Source organism: Balaenoptera borealis (assembly GCF_965194805.1).
Source record: "Balaenoptera borealis genome assembly, chromosome: 4".
NCBI classification, from domain to species: domain Eukaryota; kingdom Metazoa; phylum Chordata; class Mammalia; order Artiodactyla; family Balaenopteridae; genus Balaenoptera; species Balaenoptera borealis.
In genome coordinates this window covers 57,545,441-57,571,048 of record NC_138861.1, presented here as the reverse complement: position 1 = coordinate 57,571,048, position 25,608 = coordinate 57,545,441, and the positions used below count along the sequence as shown (strand labels likewise).

At 43.5% G+C, this 25,608-nt stretch overlaps 1 protein-coding gene and 1 long non-coding RNA gene across 3 annotated transcripts in view; both read left to right on the top strand.

Annotated features, from left to right (window-relative positions):
- LOC309627486 overlaps positions 1-25,608 on the top strand; it is a 564,569-nt gene that overhangs the window by 320,439 nt on the left and 218,522 nt on the right. The window lies entirely within an intron of this gene.
- On the top strand, positions 16-12,332 carry CCNG2 (cyclin G2). Of its 2 annotated transcripts, none has more exons than XM_082389415.1 (8): positions 16-2,671; positions 3,655-3,792; positions 4,464-4,601; positions 6,054-6,304; positions 6,502-6,580; positions 6,682-6,780; positions 9,061-9,266; positions 11,063-12,332. In XM_082389415.1, the coding sequence occupies exons 2-8, from the start codon at positions 3,655-3,657 to the stop codon at positions 11,184-11,186; spliced, it is 1,035 nt and encodes a 344-aa protein (XP_082245541.1). In that variant the 5' UTR covers positions 16-2,671; the 3' UTR covers positions 11,187-12,332. The 2 variants fall into 2 exon arrangements, with proteins under 2 accessions (XP_082245541.1, XP_082245542.1); XM_082389416.1 differs by lacking the exon at positions 16-2,671 and adding an exon at positions 2,683-3,567.

Here is a 25,608-nt window from a genome sequence, read left to right as displayed (position 1 = left end):
AGCCAACGTGATAAGGACAAATAAAGCCTGGAGGAAGGCTGTCATTAAAAAATCTTTAAAAAAATTTTTGAAATTAAAAAAATTAACACACATCCAAAAACAAAAAAGAATCAGCAGAGTCAAAAGAAAAGACTTGCATCATTTTCTCCCCCAGAAGATAATCATTGTTAAAAGGAGGTGTTTTTTTTTTTTTAAAAGAAGGATGATTTAATTACTGGACCAGTTATTTTTTAATGATTGCTTTCCTTTATCTTAAAAAGACACATGGACTAAAAACAAGGGGCTCCATATCAGAGAACTTGATCAGTCTTTTCTATACTGAACAGGGTCTGCAAAGAGGAGGAAATTCAACAGCATTTACAAAGCTTTCTTGAGAGAGAACTGCTCATTCAAGAGGCTGCCTGTTAGAAGATACATGAAATAACAATTATAAAATAAATAGTATACATTTTGTAGACCTCTATAACAGTTAGTGATGTAGGCAAAGGCCAATTTCTCCATTTCTTCCTTTTTGTCTTATATCTTTTCTATTATTTAAAAAATCTTCTACCACATAATTTTACATTTCCTTCTTCACATCACTTATTCTGTATCTTATGTTCCTCTTCTACCTTTGCCCTTTTACTTGAAAAAAAGTCCCCATCTGTTAATGTAATTTTATTAAATTTCCAAAACCCTGAACAAGGCCACACCTCTCTGAAATAGGAGGATTAGCTCTTTGAGCTGCCCTCCCCCCAGTTGCTCTGTGCTCCAGACATCTATGTCTAGTCCCAGCTAATATGCAAAGGGATCTATTTCTAAAATTCCTTAGCTGCTCTGGAAAAAAGAAAAAGCTGTTGTGAAAGCTATGTTACGTGCATATTTTACAAGTAACCAAACAATTTTACAAGTAACCAAACAATTCACAGAAAACATACAGAAGGGCAGAAAAGAGAATTCAGTTCCTTAGGGCTAATTATTTAGAGTAGAACTCGAGAAAGTGTTATTTACCGATTTGCATATTTAGCAGATGGCCAGCGAGGAACTGAAGCAAGAGAAAGTAAAGAAAATAACTATAAACGTTGGAGGAGAGCCTCTTACATCCCCCCAAAATATTCCACGTGAAATTTTCTCCAGCCTAAGGCACTCTTTGCTTTGCTTTTTGCCCCGCCTCAGGAGAGGTGTCGCCTCTTAATAACAACTCTGTAATGGACAATAAATGATAATTTATGGGTGACCAAGGACCAAGAAGCCTCTCTGAGTCTTCATTAAAACAACAGTACAAGTACAACCTCAGGACGTAGGCTATTATTAGATGTTTACTTGCCATCGTCAATGTGCACAGGTAATTTTTTGTTTTTAAAAGTCCCTTTATTGAATATTTATTTTTATTACGGAAAAATTTCAAGGTACACAAAAGTAGAAAGAATAGTATAACAAACCCTCCTGTATCCATCACCCAGTTTCAACAACTCTTTTTGCCAATCTTGTTTCACAGTTCCTCTCCATTTTTTTTTTTTTTTCCTTTTGGTCGGTAAACTTTAAAGCAAATACAAAGATGATAGCATTTTACTCGTAAATATTTCAGTAAGCACCCCGAAAATTTTACAATAACTTGACTGGTTATCGCAAAATTGACCTGCAGAACAAAATAAAGAAGGAACGTAGAAAACCCTCCCGTGGTGGAAGAAGTTGTCACAAAAGTTATCTAGCTGTTCTAGCTCTTCGGAGGTGAGAACCAAACGTGGTATTCCCTTGGGACCGGGCCGGGGGTGGGGGTGGGGTGGGGGGGCGGTGCTGGTGATGGCGGTGGGAAGGTACAGACCCCGGGGCAGGTTAGTGAATTTCTCCGAAGTGGTCCACCCAGGCATGCGCAATCCAGACACCAGAGTTGCTAAGGCCCTGAGGCAGATAGAAGCGCAGGATACAGTGAAAACCAATCAGAGGGCTCAAAGGATAATCAGTTAGCCAATCCGGATTCGAGACTGAATCAGAGCTTCAGCATCCTGCTCGCCCCCACCGATATCCAATCGGGGAGCCCGCTACTTTGGGCGGACTTTTCAAAACAGCGAAAACAAAACAAATCGGGGACCTTTAAAAGGTGCAATGCGACCAGAAACTATCTCCTTCCGCCCCTCACGCCTATCACTCCCTTTCCTTCCTCCGTAGGATCAATAGAGGAATAAAGCCGTGCCCAGATTCCATCCTCCTCCTTGGGAGGGAGGAGTGGCTCAGTAAAGCAAAGGCGAGCTGAGGAGGCCACAAAGCTGGCTGGAGACATACACTTAGGGGAGGGACTCTTTTTCAAAGTCTGTTGAGGAGGCAGCGGATCCCTCCGCGGAGAGTCACGTGCCCCGCCCCCTTGGGGGCGTCGGAAACTCAAAACAAAAACAAGGGGTTTTGTTGGGGCCTCCGCGGTGGTGGCGGCGTCAGCGGCGGTGCAACCCATAGTGGGGCAGGGCTAGAGGGACCGGCGCAGCGCCCCAGCCGGAGGGTGGGCGCGCGGGGAGCGGGATGAAGCCGGGGCTGTGAGGCCGAGGCGGCGGTGGTAGGGGGGAAGGGTCGGATGCCGGTCGGGGGCACCACTGAGGCGGCGGGTCCCTGACCTCGGAGACAGGTCCGGACGTCCCCGCCGCGCCCAGTCCCATCCGACCGTGACGCCGCGGGCCGGTGGAGGCGCGACTCCAGCACGGTGAGTGGGCCCACCCGGGACCGCGGAGCTTCTTTGTTCATGGTCGGGACTGCGAGGAGCGATGTCAGAGTGCCCACCCCTCAGCTTGGGGAGCGATTCCGGTCCTGCCCTCAGCCCTGGGGCAGTGGGCGCCCAGAGGCGGAGAGATGCTGATGCGATGGATGGATGGAGGGTCGAGGAGGCTGAAGACAGTTCTTTGGTGTCCCCCCTCCCTCATTTTGTCACGGTGGCTCGCTGGGGTGGTTCTTCTTGGATTGACAGCCCCGGGTCTCCGCAGAGTTGCGGAATCAGGGCATCGGTGGATGGAAGGGTATTGTCTGGGCACGGGGCGGGCTGGATTTCTGTCCCCAGACCCCGATCGCGTGGGCCGCGCCACCCCAGCGCTCTCTGGGACCTAGGTCTCTGCCACTCGGGTTTTGTTCAGAGGAGGCGCTGCCGAAGCGGATGGGGAAGGCTTGGGGGCTGGACTCCAGCGAGAGGGGCTTCTGGAGCTGGGCTCCGCGGGAGGGGCGGGGCTCGGGAGTCTCCTCCCTCCGGTTCTTTGTTCAGTCGCGAGACTTTCCCTCCCCCCACGTTGTGCAAAGCCCCTACCTCCCGGACCCGCTGCTCTCGGAGACCCCGGTGCGTTCCACTGGGCAGAAACCCCTCCCCCCGGGACTTCAGGTGGGGCGGACCGTCCGGACACCGCCGCCAGAGGACAGTTTCCTGTTTGTGAAACGGCTGGGAGACCGGGGCTGGCCGGTCTGACCCAGCGCTAGCCGGCGGACGTGACCACGGCCCCTCCCCCTGCCACACCTCCCTGGCGGTCGGGGAGGATTGCTCCGGGGTTCGGCTGGACGTGACTGGTGCCCTCACCCGCTTTTCTCCAGGGTGTGCTGGGGCGCCCCTCGCTGGAGGTATTGGCCCCAGCTCTTTTGTGCTTCCCCCCTCCCCCCTCCCCCCTCCAGGATACATTCTAACTGTGTGTGGTGTCTTTGCTACAGATGAAGGATTTGGGGGCAGAGTACTTGGCCGGTCGTGAAGGGGTCCAGCTCTTCGGATTGTTGAACCTCTACCTAGAACAGGAACAGAGATTCCAACCTCGAGAAAAAGGGCTGAGCTTGATCGAGGCTACCCCGGAGGTAAGTGCCAGGAAAGATAACTTGCTCTAGTCGCTGACAGGGCTTGGGGAGATAACTTTAATTTTTTTTTTTTTTTTTTTTAGTTGAATCTAGACCAAAGGCTGCAAAGTTTCTTAAGACCACAAGTGGTCGTCCTAGAGTACTAAGATAAATCTTAATACAGGGTCATGCTTTTGTTTCTTAGCAAAAATGAGAGTGATACTAAATCTAGGGAAGTGTGGCTTCAAATGTGGCACTCCCCAGCCTGCAGCTTCAGGGTGGGAGACCCCCTGGGAATTGAGCAGGTCATTTGTGGAAATACCCTCTGCCTATGCAATACTTCTGTATAGTAGGCTCTTAAGTGATTTTTTTTTTTTTAAAGAAAACAAGCAAGGAACCTTCTAGATGTCCATTACAAGGGAATTGAATTATATTTGCTCTTATCCTCTGGAAGTGTGGCAACAGTTTGCTTTATATTGAATTGCTGAATGTCTTCTATGATGTATATTTTTAAAAAGCAGTGTTGTGTACACATTTTGTATCTGAAAAACTGTAGTGCTTTGGTTAAGTGATAGTCCCCCATATTCTTGAAGATTCAGGGGAAAAAATTACCTTATTTGAATCTAACTCTGTGTATTGTCCATTCTAGTTCTAAGACAATCATAAACTTTGGCTCTTGGTTTTTGTTGCAGAATGATAACACTTTGTGTCCAAGATTGAGAAATGCCAAAGTAGAAGATTTAAGGAGTTTAACCAACTTTTTTGGATCTTGCACTGAAACTTTTGTCCTGGCTGTCAATATTTTGGACAGATTCTTGGCTCTTATGAAGGTATTTCATCGTTTTTATAAATAAAACTTCATTTTTTTATACCCAGTGCCTAGCACGATGCCTAGAATACAAGGATTCAGTAAATATTTGGCAAATGAATGTAATTATGTCACTATAGATAAACATTTTTAATTTTCGGAATTGTGATCTTTAGTCCAGATTAAGAGACTACAAAAGTAAGCATATTACTGTATCTTAAGTTAGGTTTTCCTGTACCTCTTACATACCTTCTCTTTAAAGATGTGAAAAAATGAAGACTACTGTTTTTTTAGGTGTTTCTATATACATAGCTCTCAAAATAAGGTTTTCATATTTTCATCTTCCGTTATGTTTCTTTTGAGCCTAGGTGTTTTTAAACACGTGAAACGTGGCAAGTGGAAGTATAGCAGTATGTTAAAGGTGACCTATTGCCTTCACTATGAGAAATCTTTTCCAAGCAGGGAGCCACTGTCTTATTAACAATTACCAGCAAGTCATATGATATCACTTATATGTGGAATCCAAAATATGACACAAATGAACCTATTAGTGAAACAGAAACAGAATCAGGGACATAGAGAATAGACTTGGTGGTTGCCAGGGGGAGGGGAGTGGGAGAGGGTAGGAGTGGGAGTTTGGGATTAGCAGATGCAAACTGGTACATATAGAATGGATAAACAACAAGGTCCTACTGTATGGCACAGGGAACTATATTCGATATCCTGTGGTAAACCATAATGGAAAAGAATATGAAAAAGAATGTGTATATATATGTATAACTGAGTCACTTTGCTGTACAGCAGTAATTAAATTGTAATTCAACTATACTTCAATAAAAAATAAATTAAAAAAAAAAACCAATTACCAGTAACTGTTAAATGTGGTGATACTTCTGCCAGTAGGATTGCTGTCAGCTGCTGGGTCAGTTTTCAGGGCACTGAAAAGGGAAGCCATCTGTCCATGGCAGCTTGTACATAAGCTCTACTCTGCTCATCTGATGCAATATGTCTCTTGGGGAAATTTGCAGTGAAGTATGGGATGATTCTTAGATAGATAAGAAGATACAAAGATGAATGTATTATTTTTATATCCAAAAAAGTATATTTTCTTGGTGTTGGAAGGCTTAATTTATTTTGGGGGAGGTTGTACTATTATGAATTTCATAAGTTTGAAATATAATGTATAACTCTGTGAGAAACCTAGCTTTTGAACTTGCATTAACAATTTTTACCTGCATTTAAATTAAGTAATTTAAATGCTCAAAATGTCTTTTTTGTTTTTTAAAGGGAGGTTAAGACAGCTTAAAATGTAAAAACGATTAAGTATAACTGTGTGTAAGGGTAAGTACAGGGAAGCAGCTTGATCGTGTTCTGTCTTAAGAATAGGGGCTCATTACAATATTCTTTTAAGTGTCTGCTTTGCTAAGTTAAAGTGACAATTGTTGGAAGAAATCTTTTGTTCTTTGTTTTTCAGGTGAAACCTAAACATTTGTCTTGCATTGGAGTCTGTTGTTTTTTGCTGGCTGCTAGAATAGTTGAAGAAGAATGCAATATTCCGTCTACTCTTGATGTAATCCGGATTAGCCAATGTAAATGTACTGCTTCTGACATAAAACGGATGGAAAAAATAATTTCAGAAAAATTGCACTATGAATTGGAAGCTACTACTGCCTTAAACTTTTTGCACTTATACCATACTATAGTACTTTGTCATACTTCAGAAAGGTCAGTGAGATTAAAAATTAAGATTTTCTACTTCGGCATTGCTATAAGTAACAGTGAAGAATTAGAACGCTAGTGAAATTTATGTTTTTACCTGCTCCAAACTTTCAGCTTGGACTTTTAATGACAAATGCTTAGAATTGTTTAAATCTTTAGAAGTTTAATAAATAAATATTTTGTTCTTTCTTTTCATTGTATAGGAAAGAAATACTGAGCCTTGATAAACTGGAAGCTCAGCTGAAAGCTTGCTGCTGCAGACTTATCTTTTCAAAAGCAAAAGTAAGTCAATTTCTTTCTTATATATATCTCACAGTTTCTGTTTTTTCCCCCGCAGTTTCTATTTTGAATTAAAAAAATTATTTTTCTTTTTTTTCTTGTAGCCATCTGTATTAGCTTTGTGCCTTCTCAATTTGGAAGTAGAAACTTTGAAATCCATTGAATTATTGGAAATTCTCCTGCTTGTTAAAAAACATTCCAAGGTAAATATCTTCAGAACTTATTATTTAAAGCAAGTTTCTTCCTAGTGTTTTATTTTATTTTTTCTGTGGTGACTTAATCATTAAGTAACACTTTATGGGGCTCTTAACTTTTACTCATTTATTCTTGTATCTTAAGTGATGATGTTCTACAAATGCAGCTTCAACCCAGACAGTGTTAAGCTGGAAGGGAACCTGGTCACTTAGGCTAGCTTCTTTCCACGTTTAGACATCCCTTCTGTAGTCTTCTTGCCAGTTGGTAATACAGCGGTCTACATTGCCCCATGCACATTGTTCTAAAATGCGTATTAAGGGCTTCCCTGGTGGCGCAGTGGTTAGGAATCCTCCTGCCAATGCAGGGGACACGGGTTCGAGCCCTGGTCCAGGAGGATCCCACATGCCGCGGAGCAACTAAACCCACGCGCCACACTGCTGAGCCTGCGCTCTAGAGCCCACGAGCCGCAACTACTGAGCCCGTGCTCTGCAATGAGAAGCCACCGCAATGAGAAGCCCGTGCCCTGCAACGAAGAGTAGCCCCCACTCGCCACAGCTAAAGAAAGCCTGTGTGCAGCAGCGAAGACCCAACACAGCCAAAAATAAATAAATAAATTTATTAAAAATAAATAAAATGCATATTAAGAAGTAGAGTTAGTAAATGCACGAATAGCATCCCATTACATCTGTAGGCTAATCATCGTCCCTTTAGTAGCATTACCAAGATAACATCAGCTATGTTTTTCTTTGAAACTCCTTTGTCAGGCCAGCCTGGTAAGTTTTTTCAATCATAAAGAGGTGTAAACCAAACATAAGCACAGTCCTTTTTCTTAAACTGATAGTCTAGTTGGAGAAGTATGGAACTGAACACGAAGCAGGGTGTTCTGTCATTTACTGTTCTGTGTCGCGGTCCCGTAGGGTCTGTGTCTCTGAGCACAGGGAATACTTTGGGATGTGGTTAGCAGGGAAGGAGGGTAGACCGTGAGAGGCACAGTGACTGGGAACCTGGTTCGGGCAGCAGAGGCTCGCGGCCAGGAAGCTGGTGGACTAGAAGGGTGTGGGAATCATTTTGGGGTCGGTTTGTAGATAGAATATCCAGGTGATGGTCACAGGCAGGAGGAAGTACACCCAACTCAGTGGTTTTTAGAGGCCAAGCATGGAAATGAGGCAAGGAGTCACGAATGACCAAGATTTGGACCTAATGGTGGAGAGAATATTGGTACCATTGAGGGAAATTGGAGAGAAGTTAATTGTGATGATCAAAGAAGTATGATTTTAGGTACTTGTATACCTTTCAGATAGGTAGATGTCTAGCAGATACTTGGCAGTCTGGACTAAAAACTCCAGCTAAACTATAGTTGGAGATTGAGATTAGCAGTTTCTCATGAGGAAATAATAGTTGAAACCATAAGAAATTCTTGGGAGTCCTCTGCTTAGGGGTTGATTAAAACTCTGCGTTTTCAGTGTTGGCGGTTTCCCCACGTAGGGGATGTAGGAGGTGATGTCAGGAGAATAAGAGAGTGATAGAAGCCAGACTGCCAGGGAATTAAGATGTGACTGGATTAGGTGGAAATGGAGGCCAAGATGATATAAAATCATCATCTGTTTTGTGGTCAAGTACATGCAACGTGAAACATTTTGTTTTAATACATAACTTCCAGCTTTTGTTTTAAGCACGAATTTACTAGTTTGAATCTAAACCTTTTATAATAATGTCATTTGGAAACATCTTCGGTGAAAATTGATTCCATGAAATAAATTGGGGCGCTCCCCAGTGGTGGAGGAACTGTGCCCTTCTGGGGGAATTCCTCTTCTCTCACATTGCCAACTTCTCCATTTGCATATGTCTGGTGTCTTAATGTAAATGCGTATTTTAGCAATCCAAGTAATGCTATGTTACAGAAACGTAAATTATGTTAAATTCCTTTGCATTGCGACTATCAAAGTATATACTTGATAATTGATTTATTAACAGACCTAGTGTTTTTAGGTTAGTGTGCTTTCTTAAGATAGGCAGAGTATTCTCTGTATTGAATCCTATGTAAATGATTTATACCTGTGGTGCTTCTCCCCTAAAGCAGTGGTTACCAGATTTTGACTGCACATTAGAATCACCTGGGGAGCTTTAAAAAACCTTGATGCCCAGATGACACCTCATATCAATTAAATAAGAGTATCTGAGGGTGGGAGCCAGGCATCAGTATTTTTTAAGGATCGCAGGGTGATTCCAAGGTGCGGCAAGGTTTGGGAACCGCTGTCATAACCTCTTCATTTAAATATTTTTTTCAGGTTAATGACTCCGAGTTTGTTTACTGGAGGGAGTTAGTTTCTAAATGCCTAGCTGAATATTCTTCTCCTGAATGTTGCAAACCAGATCTTAAGAAGTTGGTTTGGATTGTTTCAAGGCGCACAGCCCAGAACCTCCACAATAGCTACTATAGTGTTCCTGAGTTGCCCACAATACCGGAGGTGGGGTGTTTTGATGAAAGTGAAAGGTAAGCAGGTTCCTTGACTAATGAGACTTCCCCAGACTAAATGTTACTGATGTTTGTGTATCAGAGCCCCTACCTCTGATACCATCATTTCTTTGGGTAAGAAAATTAACCAGAAATAGTTTTATTAAAATAGGCAATAGTTTGGAAGTGTACCCCCCTCTCCCCACTTCTTTTCTTTATTAAAAAACAACAACAGGGGCCTCCCTGGTGGCCCAGTGGTTAAGAATCCACCTGCCAGTGCAGGGGACACGGGTTTGAGCCCTGGTCTGGGAAGATCCCACATGCCGCGGAGCAACTAAGCCCGTGCGCCACAACTACTGAGCCTGCGCTCTAGAGCCCGTGAGCCACAACTACCGAAGCCCGTGCTCCTAGAGCCTGTGCTCTGCAACAAGAGAAGCCACTGCTGTGAGAAGCCCGCGCACCGAAACGAAGAGTAGCCCCCGCTCGCCGCAACTAGAGAAAGCCCGCGTACAGCAACGAAGACCCAACACAGCCAAAAAATAAATAAATAAAATAAAAATTAAACAAACAACAACAACAACAACAAAAACCAGCATCCTATACGTCATTACCTCCCTGGGACTTATAACTGGAAGTTTGTACCTTTTGACCACCTTCACCTACCACCCCCTCCCCCCAACTCCGGCAACCACCCATCTGTTCTCTGCATCTGTGAGTTCTGTTTTGTGTTTTCAGATTCCACATATAAGTGAGATCATACAGTATTTGTTGTTCTCTGACTTACTTCACTCCTGTTTAAAAAAACTGCTTGTTTCGCATCTTTGCTTTTTGAAATACAGTTTAGTTAAAAAAACAGCGTTCTGGGTTTTTTAACATTAGTATGAATTTCTAAAATGGTCCTATGGAAAGAGGCTGTGGGTTAAATGACTGGAAAGTAAAGGGAACTACCACCACTGATGTGGCAGAGTTCTGTAGAGATTTTTAGTTTTGTCAAATGCCGTTGTCTTATTCAGAGTTTATTTTTGTTCGTAAAGTGAATTATTTAATTTTATTGAATTTCACTGTTTTATGCTGTAGGGAGAAGAGACCATAAGTTCCATTTTCCTAGCTCGTTGGTTTCTTAGTTTGATATTTGAGAAGTTCAGTGATGCAATTATTGATGCAAGAAAGACATCAAAACCATATATGATAGGGCTTCCCTGGTAGCGCAGTGGTTAAGAATCTGCCTGCCAATGCAGGGGACACGGGTTCGAGCCCTGGTCTGGGAAGATCCCACATGCCGCGGAGCAACTAGGCCCGTGAGCCACAACTACTGAGCCTGCGCGTCTGGAGCCTGTGCTCCACAACGGGAGAGGCCGCGATAGTGAGAGGCCCGCGCACCGCGATGAAGAGTGGCCCCCGCTTGCCGCAACTAGAGAAAGCCCTCACACAGAAACGAAGACCCAACACAGCCGAAAATAAATAAATAAATTTAAAAAAAAAACCAAAAAACTATATGATAGGAGATCTTTGTCATTAGTTTGCATTTATTGGATTTAAAATACTTAGAATTCTATAGTTAGTTGCTGACAGGGTTATTACTTGGTACAAGAATAATAGTTTGGCAAGTGGTAATTTGTTTAAACCTCTTAAGCAAATCTGTATTTTCTAAGGAGATTACAATACACTTCACTTTAGGAAGTCCTTCTAAGTTAAATTTTGTCTCTGTAGAGCTTAAATTTTGAATGTAAAAATCCTGAGACTAGAGCTACTTGTTCAGCAGTTTAATTTTGCCTGTACGACCTTTAAATGTGTTTTAAATGATGGGATCCTTCTCTCTCTCTTTTTCCTTTTAGCGAGGACTCCTATGAAGATATGAGTTGTGGAGAAGAGAGCCTCAGCAGCTCCCCTCACGGTGATCAGGAGTGCACGTTCTTCTTCAGCTTCAAAGTGGCACAGACACTGTGCTTTCCGTCTTAGAAATCTCATTGTTCTGGGTCCAAAATTAACGTGTGTGTACAGGTTTCAAAGCAATAAATGGGGGAGTAGGTAGTTTCCTGGTGCAGCCCCCATCTAGGCAGGAATTGCATAGACTCTGGAATACCTACCTTCTATTTATTATTCAGATCAGATCTGGCCTATTTTCATATTTAATCCTAAGCCATCAAATGGGTTAGTGCCTCTTAAACAATTAACAATACTTCAGACATTGGCACTTTATTTTTCTCCTTGATCTTTAGCTACATGGGGGAGGAGGGAAGGTGCTGATACCTTCAATTTATTACTTTTCAAGAAGATTTTTAAAGATGAATAGTGTAGCTTCAACTTTTTTATAAAGCCTTCAGGTGTCTTTAATGAAACAGATTGGGAGTGTGCAAGTGCTTCCTTTGCAGGGACAATGGATAATCCTTTAATGGTTTATCTTAGATCTCTCTCTCTCTCCCCCTCCATTCTCAGAGCAGAGAATATACTCTTAAATGTCAAAAACCTTTTTTTTGTTGTTTTTTTGTTTTTTTAAATGATCAGTGTTCTATCTGATGTAGACTCTAGAAACTTAGGAATTATAATGTTGACATTTCTGTGAATTTTAGTATGTAATATCTTCATTTCTTTGAGGTTTCTGCCAAAACAGAAATAAGCAACAGACTAGGGTTGTTGGATAGTTGCATTCCTAATGCCTAAGTGTTGTCAAACTATAGTATTATTTTAATGTTTTTAAAACAATCCATAATCTAGTTTTGCATGTACCTGTATGAGAGCAGTGCAGCAAGTTGAACAGAACTAGGGAACTATGGAATTGATAAATGTTGATCTAGTAGCACATTTTGTCTCATTTTCTTCTATTAAAAAAGTCTGCATGATTACATTGTATTTCCTTTGTAATTCACGTTTCAAAAATAACGGTATTGTACATGGGTGCCAAGACTGAATATGAAGTGTAAAAAAACCTAAGTGTTTGTAGTATTATAGTTTTAAGCGTATCTGTGTGGTGGTACAGCCATAAGAATAGGGATTTATAAACTCTGTACACATGAGATTTAGTACAGAGAATTTTTTTAAACTTTATAAACTGTATATGAAAATGTAAATCTTTAGAAATGTACATAAAAATCCTGTATTTTTTTACCGTGTGTGTGATAGTCTAGTCATTGCATGTAAATATAATTTATTGTGTATTCTGTATTATAAATCATATAACGATGACTTACTTTTTTATTGGTAAGTCAGCATCCATTGGATGTTTTTTGAAGTGAATCTTTTTGAAGTAATAATAGATTACAACTCAAAATAAAAATATTAATGAATTGTACTCCTTGTTTGCAGTCACATTTTAATTTTTACCTTTTTGGTGAAAAAGAAAAGGTGCTTGCTGTATTTCAGAGGGGAGGCTTGAAGTGAGGCTGGAGCGCCTCCAGGATAAGCCCTGTCTCTGGTTACCAGGAGTCCTCCAGGTAGTATTTCCTCACTGCAGTTTGGCCCTGAGCCTTGGAGATACTGAAAGTGAATCTGTCACTGGAGAGTTGACCTCTCTCGGGGGTGTACTCATATTAAAAGAGCGACATATTAACCTGAATGCCTATTAGTTTATAGCGAAAGCCAAAAGGTATCAAGTGGACCAGAATACTCACGTTGGCAGGTTAGTACAGTTTCTCTCTCTGCAGACAAGCCAAATTCTCTTCAGAAGGTCGCTTGGTGAATAAGCACTAGGGGAGTTAGCTTTGACTGGACCTTGCCAGCCTCTAGCTCTTTGGATCTTTTTTCCCAAGCTTTAGGCTTGATCTGCAAGTGGTGGCCTCCACCACTGTTTTTTGTTTGTTTTTTTTTTTTGCGTGGGTTTCCCTATCTAGTTTGGTTTTGTAGACCTTTGTTTGCTCTAGTTGGTTAGAAAATGAGATATACAGAATATGGTTTTCACGTAATACCACTTCTCCCCTGGCAATAGGGACATGTTTTCCTACCCTCCTAGTGGAGAATCTGCTTGAATGACCCTCCCTTTCTTATTAAGCAATTTTGGCAAATAGTAGACAATATACTCTGCTTTCAGTTTTTGATTTGTTGAGCTGTAAAAGTTATTTGTGGCTTTGCAAGTCTTGAACCCTCTTCAGTTGTTCTAGGGTTTTATTGCTTTTCTTACTACGTGGTCTTTCTGTGTGAATCTGTCCACATGTGACTTCATCTGTTCTCCTTTCTGGTTTTCATTGTATTTAGACCCTTTTCCCGAACTCCCAACCTATCTTATTCAAAACTGGTCGTCCTACTTGGAAGTTTCTGATTACGCCCAAACCTGCTCTTCCTGTGTGTCTGTTTTGAGAGTAGGTATTCCATCTACTCGAGCTGGAAACTTAGGTGATTTCCTCATTTCTTCTTGCCTGCTACCTCCGACCTGGAGGTCACCATTTATCATTTATGCTGTGTATCTACTCTGTCTCCACTTTTCTGCCACTGGCTTGGCTCAGACCTGTTCTCTATTAGCAGGGTTACTATTGTACAATATCCTAATCATCTCTCAGTCTCCAGGCTTACTTCTGATCCCCTTGCTGCCTGGATATCCTTTTGAAATATGCAAAACTTTAAAAAATATGCAAATTTGATTGTCTCTCCTGAAAAATTATTCAGTAGGTACCTCTCAATCAGGATAAAGTCTATATTGTGACATACAAGCCTCTTCCTAATTGGAACATGGCACCTTTCTCTGGTCTTCCTTTTCGTTGCCATTTCCTAGAGCTATAAAATGTGTATTAAAAAAAGGTAACTGGCAGCTATGTGGAAGATGGAGCAGGTAGAGATGAGATGAATAACGTAATGGGGAGACCAATCAGGAGTCCTGCAAAAACCCAATAAGTGATGAAGGACTGAACTAAGGCAATGGCAATGGGGATGAGGAAGACAGGTAGGACTAGAGAGGCACTGTCCTTTGTCTTTAGGCATTCGAAGTAGACTCACAGACAAGTCCAGGAGCCTGGTTATGCCCTTTTCGGGCCATTCAACCAGTTGGCTTTCCCATAATTGTGATGAATAAAATTGAGAATCAAGCCTCCTGCCCCATTCACAGCAGAGATGAGGAGAAGGCTGCCGTTTTGGTCTCATACTTGCTCCTTGATTTGGCAAGAGATTTGGCTTTTCAGTTTTCAATTCTGTCATTTCCTAGGATGTGGTGTGCACACTTTGCTGCTTCTGCCAAAGTGCATGCTGAAATACAACTCTCCCTGACCCCTTGGTCCCCACCCATTTGACTCTCAGGAAGCGAGATTGGACAAATAATGTGTTTCATTCACCTGTTATGCTTGGAGTTAATACTCAGGTTAAGTGTACAGGCATTGGTTCCAGAATACAATTTTAACCATTTTCTTGGTCTAGAATCGTCCTTTTTCCTTCACTTTCTTTCACTGCACACTGGCTTCTAATATGATGTTCCCCACTGCCTCCCACCTTCCGTGGCATGCATGCCAAGTGCCAGCTTATTTAAGCAACCGACTTATCAGATTCTTACATGGCCAAACACCATGTACTTTGCAGTTGTCACTTGACCTGAGTTTTTCTAACTATTTATACCAGAAACGGTCAACAACTTTGCTTTGTGGTTAGCAAGTTGGATTGTGTGGTAGATAGTTTCCCAATAGCCAATGAGTCCTCTCATCCCTGTGTACACATGCTCCTCTTCCTATCAAGAGGTGGATTCCAGTCCCCTTGAATTTCAGCTGGCCTTGTGCCTAGCTTTGCCTACTAATGTGCAGTGGAAGAAGTTCAGTGCATGTCTAAGCCTAGGCTTCAAGAACTTCCCTTTTATCCCTCTTGGAAGCCAGCCACCATGGTGCAAAGAAGCAGGTTGGGTTACTGATAGTAGAGAGCCCATGCAGAGAGAGGCTCTTGGAGATGGGAGGCCATCTTGGATGTTCCAGCCTCAGCTAAACTCCCAGCTGAACACAACTTGCATGAGCATCTTCAGCTAAGCCACACGGAGTGGGGGAACCACCCAACTGATCCTAGTTAACCCACAGACTCTTGAAAAATAATAAGTCCTTATTTTAGGCCACTAGGTTTTGGGGTGGTTTGTTACACAGCAGTAGATAGATAGCTGCAACAGGTTGCTTGTTATTTATAGTCAAATGGTGGTTATTCCTGAGTGGTGAGATGACAGATCACTTTTTTTTCTAATTATGCTTATGTGCAGTATCCATTTTTTTCCTTCAAATGGATTTGAGTTATTAGTGTATTGACAGAATAAGGAATGAACTCTAAAAAACACATAGTGATTATATCATTTCCTTGATTAAAATCCTTATTGGTTTCAACATCACTCCTGAGCATCAAGTTCAGACTCTTCAGCACAGTTTCCAAGACCCTACTTGATTTGGTCCCTTCTCAGCTTCATCTCTCACGGCATCCACATCCACACGCTTTCCAGCCTCGTTGCAGTTCAGCTCCTCCCACTCACCATGCTTTCGCTCCCTCCTGTGACTCCATGCACACTCCTTCATCTGCCTGGAACACCTTTCCTGTCACCCTTATCTGGAAAACTCCTACTTACCACCTTAGGAGTCGCTTCATTCTCTCATTCACCACCAGCTATTTGAATGCCTCTTATGTGTCAGGTACCACACTAAGGGCTTGATATACAAAACCAAACACAACGCACAATGTCCCTACCCTCATGCAACTTACATTCTAGCCCAGAACCAAATAATTTACAGCAAATAATATGATTTTTTAAAGGTTGTGATGATGTGTTTTCTTCCAAGAAATCTTTCTGGAACTTACCTACTTACTTACTTCCGTCTCCTTGTCAGTGCTACCTGTTTCCATAAAACTCTATATTTTTCTTATCCTACCAGTTAATACCTTGCTTGACCGCTTACCTTACTTGTCTGACCTGGGACGGCAGGGAATGTTTGTCTTTCTTGCTATTGTTGAATCTCCAGCACCCAGCATAGTATCTGGGCCAAACTCCTCCTACTCTGGCTGTTACTGGTAAAAAAATAACCTCACTGTTCACTTAATATGTTCCAGGCACCTTACATGAATTCTTTAGTGCTTCCCATGATGCTACTAGACAAGTACTGCTTTAGTCCCATTTTTCATATGAAGAAACTGAGGATTAGAGAAGTACTTTGACACAGATCTGTTAAGTGGCAGGGCTCTAACTCAAACCAAGTCTGTCTGCCAAACCCTGTGCTCCTAACCACAGTGCTAAACTACTACCCCAACCTTGATGGTACTCCTTAAACAGTTGTTGAATGATGAAGTAATAAAAAATAGAAGTTCTTATAAAGAAAATCCCACTCATAATCCCAGTAAAGTAAACCACAGTATTCTCCTGTTGTTCAGTTTTGTTGTTTTTTTTTTAAGGAATTCCTTTATTTATTTATTTATTTATTTATTTATTTTTGGCTGTGTTGGGCCTTCGTTTCTGTACGAGGGCTTTCTCTAGTTGTGGCAAGCGGGGGCCACTCTTCATCGCGGTGCGCGGGCCTCTCACTGTCGTGGCCTCTCTTGTTGCGGAGCACAGGCTCCAGACGTGCAGGCTCAGTAGTTGTGGCTCACGGGCCCAGTTGCTCCGTGGCATGTGGGATCTTCCCAGACCAGGGCTCGAACCCGTGTCCCCTGCATTGGCAGGCAGATTCTCAACCACTGCGCCACCAGGGAAGCCCTATACTTTATTATTAACTTGGGTTCCAAGACCCACAGTCATTTGGTGTTAATGGGGCTGGGGCTTTGTCACAATAGAGGACTGTCTTGTTAAAGGTTTACTTGCCCTTTGCCTGTTTTACCTTTACCCAACATAGCAGTCATCCCCCACTTACTCATTTACTGTTCTGGGATTTTTTTCCAATAATTATTTCATGTGTCTGTGGTTTATCCTCTTGCTTAAACTCTAAGCTTCTCGTGAACCTTTATATCCTTCAAGGTGCCTAACGTAATGCTGGACAAGAACACGTGTTAACACTTTTCTACATGTAACACACCCGACAGTGTCTTTTCCATTCCTGATTGCAGCGATTCATAATTTGTAAAGGTCAACCTTCATGCATGCAAGGATGAAGTCACCCTCTCCGAAGTTAGGATTTCAAGTCATTATTAGGGCATGCGGGGGGCCGTGGCCCACTGCTACAATTACATGCACCTCAGTCAAGAGTAAGCTGTAGTGAACAGGAACATAGGCTCCCACTGGACTATCAGAGTCTGATCCTGGTTTCACTACTCGCTGTCTGACCTGTCTGGCTATTAACTAAAGTGTTTGTGCCTCAGTTTCTTCGTCTGTATAAAGGGGTCGATACTGGATGGACCTGTGACAGACACAGAAATGTGCTGCCGAGATGCCCCAGCTGTTGGGAGTGCTTTTGGCACACAGCCTTCCGCTGATGGCCCCTTTAGGACTATGACCTGGAGAGCAGCCTCCCCCAAGGTCATGCCCTGCCCAGGAGGGCCAGCATCTAATGACTGATTGAGGGGGGAGGACGCATAAAGTCTTGGTCACTTTGGTTCAGCACAAGACAACTCAGATGGATCGCTTTTGTCCCAGAGCTCTCCATGGGGTTGGCCGAGGCTGCTGTTGGGTCCGTGTTGTGGCTCAATTTCCTCCACCCAACCTTCCTTTTTCCTTCCCCTCCCTGCCATGGGTGCGGATCACAGTGGTGTTTCCTACTGAACATCCTGCACCCTAAGCTTTGTCTCAGTGTCTGCTTCCCGGACACCACCATTTGCAAAACTGTCTCGTGGGGTTACCGTGTGGATTGAATGACATGATGATACATGATAAAAAATTTGAACGATACCTGATGTGCACTTATGTAAATATTGGCTATAATAATTATGACCCCACTTTTGTCCCTACTCTCCCACTTCCCTTAGACTCAATTATTTATTCAACTATTACTGAGCTAATATGATGTACTAAGTTTTGTTCTAGGCAATGAGGATGCCAAATAGAATCAAACACAGGTCGTACCATTGAGAAGCTCATCCTCTAAAGGGAGACGCAGACATATCAGTTACCACGCAATGTGAGAACCATAGTAATTGAAATATGTACAAGGCATGGTGCTAGCATCCTGATGTTGCCTCTGCATGAGTTCTCTAATCTTCTGGATGGAACTAAAAGACCATTTGGTGTGATTTCAGTCATTCCAGGGAGGCCCTGATGGTCCATCTTTTTTCCAGTGCCCCTCACATCCCTGTTTCCCTCTAGCTCATTCTGTCATTCCCACTTTTGGAAAGTCTTTCCTTTAGCTAAAGATTTTGAGTCTGGTTAAAATGCAAATATCTCCAATAGGGTTTTCACCTTCACGGCATTCAGAAACTATGGTTTGAACACCTATTTGCTGTGAGTGTAGTTTTGGACAAGCCACTTGTGATTATTTGGGGACCCCAGGAAGTAGGTACTGAGATGAATTCCGAAGTGCATGCAATAGTTGTGTTGGGGGATGTGAATGAGAAATGGGGAGGAAGGACGAGGGGTTGGGCAGGGAGAGCCTGGGATTGTGATCAAATCTGACAAGACTCAGCCAACCTGGGCCTTAGGAAAACAAGTTGCCCATTAGAAGAGCCCCGTGTTGGGTAGCAATGGCCAGGTCTAGCAACCTGAGTGCTCACTGGCTGACTGAGGATTATTCAAGAAGAGTATAGCTTCAGCTCAAATGCCGAGGGGCTTCCTGAAGGGGCTGCAGCTGGAGGCTGTCCTTGCAGGGGAATGGCAGCTTCTTTCTGGAAGGGAGATCCATGGGGTGCATCTCCAAAGGGCCATAACTTCTTTGAGAACTACTTTTTTAATCCCAAAAGAGGAGACACCTAGAACTGCAAAAACTCTTGGCAAGAACACTCCATTCAAACCCCTGCACTAAGAGACTTGGCCGAACTTTAACTGGCTTCTTGCAGCCCAAGGCCACGTTCCTGGGACAACCCTGCTGCCTTTTGAGTTCCTCTCTGGAAAAGCTCAGGGCTGTCTAAAGAATCTACAGTTTGGGGGCTTCCCTGGTGGCGCAGTGGTTGAGAGTCTGCCTGCCAATGCAGGGGACACGGGTTCGTGCCCTGGTCTGGGAAGATCCCACATGCCGCGGAGCAACTGGGCCCGTGAGCCACAATTACTGAGCCTGCGCGTCTGGAGCCTGTGCTCTGCAACAAGAGAGGCCGCGATAGTCAGAGGCCCGCGCATCGCGATGAAGAGTGTCCCCCGCTTGCCGCAACTAGAGAAAGCCCTCGCACAGAAACGAAGACCCAACACAGCCAAAAAATAAATAAATACAATTAAAAAAAAAAAAAAAAAAAGAATCTACAGTTTGTTCTAGCCAACACCTGACCTCCCTTTCCTAAGGCATTTACTCTAAAGTGTTGACAATTGTGAATCCTTTTTCTGTCCCTTTGAGATGTGTATCTCCTACACCTCAGGAGGGTCTTTCTGAAGGATCTGAAAGCCATTCCTTTGACATGTAATCATCAGGAAGGATTGGGCCTCTGTCTTCCAGTGTCTGTGGGAGGGTAGAATCCTAACTTCGATAGTTGCCGGATAGCAGACACAACTGCCCTAATCACATTTACACTCATCAACACGTCATAATTTTTCATTGAGCCTCCACTCGCTTCCCCTCCCTTCATCCTCTTTCTCCCTTTAAAATCTCCCGTCGCCTCTGTCCCAGATGGATGGCGCTCAGCTCCTTCTCCTCCTGGGGTCTGTTTTCATTGCTTTCAATAACGTCTAGCTTTGCTTATCATTGACAATGCTAAGATCTGCCTTTCCTACCTCCCAGGGTTTTGAGAACTGAACAAGTTAATGGAGAAAAGAAAGTATTCTGTAAACTGCGAAGCTCTTTACAAATGTGAGTTGTTGTCGGTATGAAGTCATTGCATATATTTTCCTGAGAGGTTTTGAAAAATACATCAAAATATTTTTTCTGCTCTTACATCTCCTCTCTAAAAATGTAAACAATACAGAGGAAGTGGATAATGCCTGCAATGCTACCCCTCAGAGATACTGCTGTCAACAAAATGATATTTATCATTTCAGTCTTCTGGTGCAAGTATAAACACATGCACTTTTCTTTTTTTTTTTTTTTTCCATAGGTGGCATCCTACTCTATATGCTCTCCTACAACACACTTTTCTCATTTAACAATATAATGAGACACATGTCAGCATCAATTAATATGGATCTACTTTCTACTTTTTAATGGCTGCAGAGTGTTTCATTTTATGCTCATGGGATAATTTGCTTAAGGTCCCCTTCTAATGGATATTTACATTGTTTCCAATTGTTCAGTATTTTTAATCAGAGCAGCAATAAATATTCTTGAACATACATTTCTGCTTACCCACGCAGTAATTTCTTTAGGATACCTTTCTAGAAGTGAAATTCCTGGGTCTAGTCTAAGGGAATACATATTTAAAATTTATACATGGTTGACCTGCTCCCCTGAAAAGTTATATGGGTTTACACTCCCATCAATAATGCGCATTAGTGACAGTTTTTTTACTTCTGCGCCAGAGGATTTTGATGGGGGATGGGGGTGGGAACAGCTTAGAAAAAGTGAATGGGATCATTAGATTCCTAAAGGACACAGAGAAAGTTGTCACTAAAAGGGATGGGGGGGCATAGACACCAAAATCTGGGCTCAGAAAGTAACCTGCTTCCTGCTTTCCGTTGGGACCCCCGTCCCAGCTTGTCCACCGTTGGGCATCACGCGTGCTAAGCCACCAGAACACTGAACGTCTTTTCACAGGATGTGCAGGCAGGCAACTGCAGCTGCTCCTCCTGGGCCTGGGCAGGCAAAAGCCTCCCTGCGCAGTGCAGGAGAAAGCCCTGCCTGCAGCTATAGCTGCCTGGCCCCGGCTCTTGTCCCATCTTGTACATTAAAGGGGAGCAAAGTTGACATGTCCCACGAAGGAAAGGCGATCAAAGGCTAGACAAGTTGCCAAGTCTCAGAAGTGGTGCTGTGCCTGAATTTGGGGCCCGGCTCCAGGAGCAGACATTTATCTTGGTTGCTCAAGGGAAGCCTTTCATGTTATTTTTGGGTGGAGCATCTGGGCAGGGAAGGAGGTGAAGGATGACAGGGAGTCCCATTTTACCTGCCTCCATGCCTGTGTTGTACCAGTTGCCAGGGTTCTTCCCTTTCACCCCTTTTTTTCCCCTCTTATTAATTTTTCTTAAACTGAAAAGATTTGGGCATGTAACTTTTATGGGAAAAAACCCCTTAAAATATAACTCTAAAGGTCATCTATTATGTGTCCATTCTCATGCCACAAATGTCTTCATGATATACATTACCTGCCAGCTGTTGCCACAGGGGTCTGTGTTTTCCACATAGCTTCTGAGAGCTAGTCCTTTTTCCCTTTGCGTCGTACACTAAGCAGCTTTAGGGCACACTGGTGCAGCTGCCTAACAGCTGTCGCCTGGACTTAGGGCAGGACCCCTGTTTGAGGCTCAGTGACATAGTTCTTTTATGCAGTTTCTAGGACTCTGAGCTCCAGGAACAGACAGGGCTGCTCAAGCAAGAAGTAAAATGGTCCCATGAGAAGCACTTCTCCTTTGTCCGGGGAGTAGAGCGGGCTAGGTGTTTGCTTAACCAGGGCTGGCCCCAGCAGGTTCTCAGGGCTGCTTTCCCTTCCTTTCTCGATGCTATTAGAAGAACATGAAAAAAGACGACACACAGGGAAGCAGACCTAATTATCCATTTCCTCAGATCGTTAGCACCCATTACTCCTTCCTGGTCTGTTTAAATCAACTAGATTGCCCACTCTTGAAGGGCAACTGCCCAACCATAGTCAAATCCATGCAATTATGCGCAATAGATATCTGTTATTTTATCAACTCGCAAAAGCTAAAGAGGGTCCTGGAATGCTAAAGAGGGAAGCTGGCTGGACTGTAGGGCAGAGCTCGTGGTGACAACACTTTCATGGGGTCACCAGAGTTCAAGATCAGGACCTCAGCTCTGCAGGCCCAGAGCTAAGAGTCTAACACACGGAGTAGAATAGCCTTTAGTGAAAGCAAGTGAGGGTATCCACTAATCAATTGGTATTCGAGGATTTCCCTTGGATCCAGGATGTTAATGCCTGCCTTCAAAACACGCCCTTCCTGCTAGCAGAATGCATAGGAAGCTAACTGTAATCGGAAAGTCCACGCTTGGAGAGCACGATGTGAGAGCAGACCCTGCGTTTGGTTCTGAGCGTCATCCCACCCAGGGCTGATGGAATATGGTGCATAAGCCTGCCCCGCAAGCAGCCCTCTCCAGTTAACCTGATGCGCGTAGCTGTTTTTGTTGTGTGTTTATTTTTCACTCTCTTCAGTCATTCACTTCCACTGCTATGGCAGAGAGCTAACAGCATCTATGACATTTTGATCTGGTTATATTACGGAAGACTATAATTCCCCTGTAGAGACTTTATGTCTTTTCTTGTAAGTCTTGAGGGCCCCTATGCAATCATTTCAAAACCTATACTGCCGGGCTTCCCTGGTGGCGCAGTGGTTAAGAATCCGCCTGCCAAGGCAGGGGACAAGGGTTCGAGCCCTGGTCCGGGAAGATCCCACATGCCGCGGAGCAACTCAGTCCGAGAGCCACAGCTACTGAGCCTGCGCTCTAGAGCCCACAAGCCACAACTATTGAAGCCCGCGCACCTAGAGCCTGTGCTCTGCAACAACAGAAGCCACCGCGATGAGAAGCCCTCGTACCTCAACGAAGAGTAGCCCCCGCTCGCCGCAACTAGAGAAAGCCCCCGTGCAGCAACGAAGACCCAACACAGCCAAAAATAAATAAATAAAATAAACTTTTAAAAAATAAAAAAAAAACAACAAAAAAACCCCCTATACTGCCATCCCAGAAGTGCTTTAGTACTAAGTCTTGAGAATTTGGTAGTATTATTTTTCCAGTCTGCTTAATAGTATATTCACAGAATTGTAATTTGAAAGATAGTTCAGAATTTCCATATACATCCAGCTATTTTTTTTTTTAAGTACTAAATGTGGAAGATACAAAGATAGACACGCATATTGGCTTTCTTCCTTTACTGATAGCAAAGGCAGAAAAAACAAAGCGTTCAGGAAGAGGGAAAAACACAGGACTAACAAGAATGTAAAAAATCTTGTGGAGAGAGAAGCAAGAGGGAAGGAAAGGAAGCTGCAGATGACAACAGATGAAAGAACGGGGATTAAAAAACGGAAGGAGAGGAATTTACTGGGGAAGCCAGCGAGCCCAGGCAGATTCAGTGTGGGCCAGCTGTTAGAAAGAGCCGGGACCGGGAGTAAGGAATCGTGGGTTTTAGCCCCAGATTGTTGACAGCTGTCTGACCTAAGCTAGTTACTCTGTTGCTCAGGAACTGACTTTCCGCCTTATAAAATTAGGGGATGGGACTCGGTGACTTCCTGAGGTCCCGTGTAGCTCTGTCATCCTCATTCTAAAATTGTGAAGAAAACGCCAAAGCAACTCAAGACTTTTGTCTTCTGGGAAAGAGTTTCTTGAATCCTAGATGAGAGGACTATCATTACTACTGGTTGTCATCTTTTTTTTTTTTAATAAGTTTATTTATTTATTTATTTAATTTTGGCTGTGTTGGGTCTTCGTTTCTGTGCGAGGGCTTTCTCTAGTTGTGGCAAGCGGGGGCCGCTCTTCATCGCGGTGCGCGGGCCTCTCACTATCGCGGCCTCTCCTGTTGCGGAGCACAGGCTCCAGACGCGCAGGCTCAGTAGTTGTGGCTCACGGGCCTAGTTGCTCCGCGGCATGTGGGATCTTCCCAGACCAGGGCTCGAACCCGTGTCCCCTGCATTGGCAGGCAGATTCTCAACCACTGCGCCACCAGGTAAGCCCTGGTTGTCATCTTTTTGAAAGATTACCTCCAGTCTGTGATCGGGTCAAGTCTGTTTTAAGCTCTGGATTACACCCAGTCCAGTTTATCTTGATGTCTATTAATTTTCACTTAGAAGGATAGAACTGATAAATGATTGTATAGACAACTCTGGTGGGAAATGGAATGATAAGCATTCATAAATGGGGCAAGCACATTCAGCACAGATACCATCTGAAACCAAGGCCAGGATAAAGACCTTAACATAGACATCCTTGGGGATGTGCTGCAGGTGGGCCTGATCCAGAAGTAAGTACCATTTGGGCAGCTCCATAATTTTCAAGCCCTGGTGAGAGAGGACCATCTCAGGCAGGCAGCTCTGAGCAGAGCGGATGTGAGAGTGGTGCCAGACATTTGTGAGCAACATAGACCTGCAGAAAATAAACCACATCCATATTTAATATCCAGTGTGTGTGGAGAGGACAGGCCAGTCTGCAGATCTCTGAAGCTGTGTCTCATGGAGGCTGGAAAGCTTATAATATTTATGTTGTAGAAAAGCTCTGATGAGCGATTCACTCTTCCCTTGGCTGAAACTTCACATCTTCTGATTTTTCTTCTAGCTTTATTGAACTTAGAAACAGCGTCCATGAGCTTCTTGGGACAGTTCCTGTGTCTTCTTCATTGTTGTATGGCCAGCACCTACAAGAGTGCCCGTCACATAGTAGCTGCTTAAGAAATGAAAGTTGAGGGAATTCCCTGGTGGTCCAGTGGTTAGAACTTGGCGCTTTCACTACTGGGGCCCTGGGTTTGATTCCTGGTTCGGGAGCTAAGATCCCATGCATGGGACGACCAAAAAAAAAATTGAATGAACAAAAAACAGAGGAAGCTACTTCCTCAGAGGAAATTATGCTCTAGAACAGATGCTATTTTAAAGGCCCACAGCAGGACTACACATGAAGTAAAAGGGAGTGGCAGTGACGTTCCTTCAGAACTCTGAGAATTGAAATTGTGGAGTCCACGCATAATGGAAGAGAGCAGATATTGGGAGAATTCTCCTTAAAGCAGAACAAAATAAGCAAACAAATGATCAAAAAACAAAACAGAATGTCTTCTGGGCCCCAAGGTGGAGAAAACAGGGCTTGGCTACAGCATTCCATGTTGGAATCAACATGGCTAAGAAGGCATAAGCCAACAGAACAGGGATGATTTGAGTGGAAACAGAAAAACAGGAGTCAGAGAGTCAGAGACCAACTTTGCCATTATTCACCAGTGTAGGCTGGGGGCATGTATGTCCTTTCTGAAATACAAGAGAGCACCCACATGAGGAATATCTTCACAGTGAAAACGTATTAGTCAGAGTAGACTTGTTCTGATCCTGTATTCTCTTAGCACAAATATTTGATTTCCATGGAGATTTCCTTTTAGGGAACAAATATGCTGAAGCTGCCCTCTGCTGTCAGTTCAGCTCCTCTAGGAAGCAGGTGCTGAGATGGAGTTAGGGGTATAAGAGGTTTATTGGGCAGTAATGGCCATGAAAGGTGGGGTGGGGTGTGGGAGAAGCAGGATTGGACAGGAAGAGCTTCAGACGGTGGCGTGCATCTGAACAAGTCTCTACCAACTCAACAGGGAGTTCTGG

What these genes read in the sequence shown, in the direction of transcription:
- CCNG2 (XM_082389415.1), top strand. Translation starts at nt 3,655, where the DNA reads ATGAAGGATTTGGGGGCAGAGTACTTGGCCGGTCGTGAAGGGGTCCAG. An exon ending in GATTCTTGGCTCTTATGAAG is followed by an intron (nt 4,602 to 6,053) that starts GTATTTCATCGT and finishes TTTGTTTTTCAG; the next exon opens with GTGAAACCTAAACATTTGTC. An exon ending in TTATCTTTTCAAAAGCAAAA is followed by an intron (nt 6,581 to 6,681) that starts GTAAGTCAATTT and finishes TTTTTCTTGTAG; the next exon opens with CCATCTGTATTAGCTTTGTG.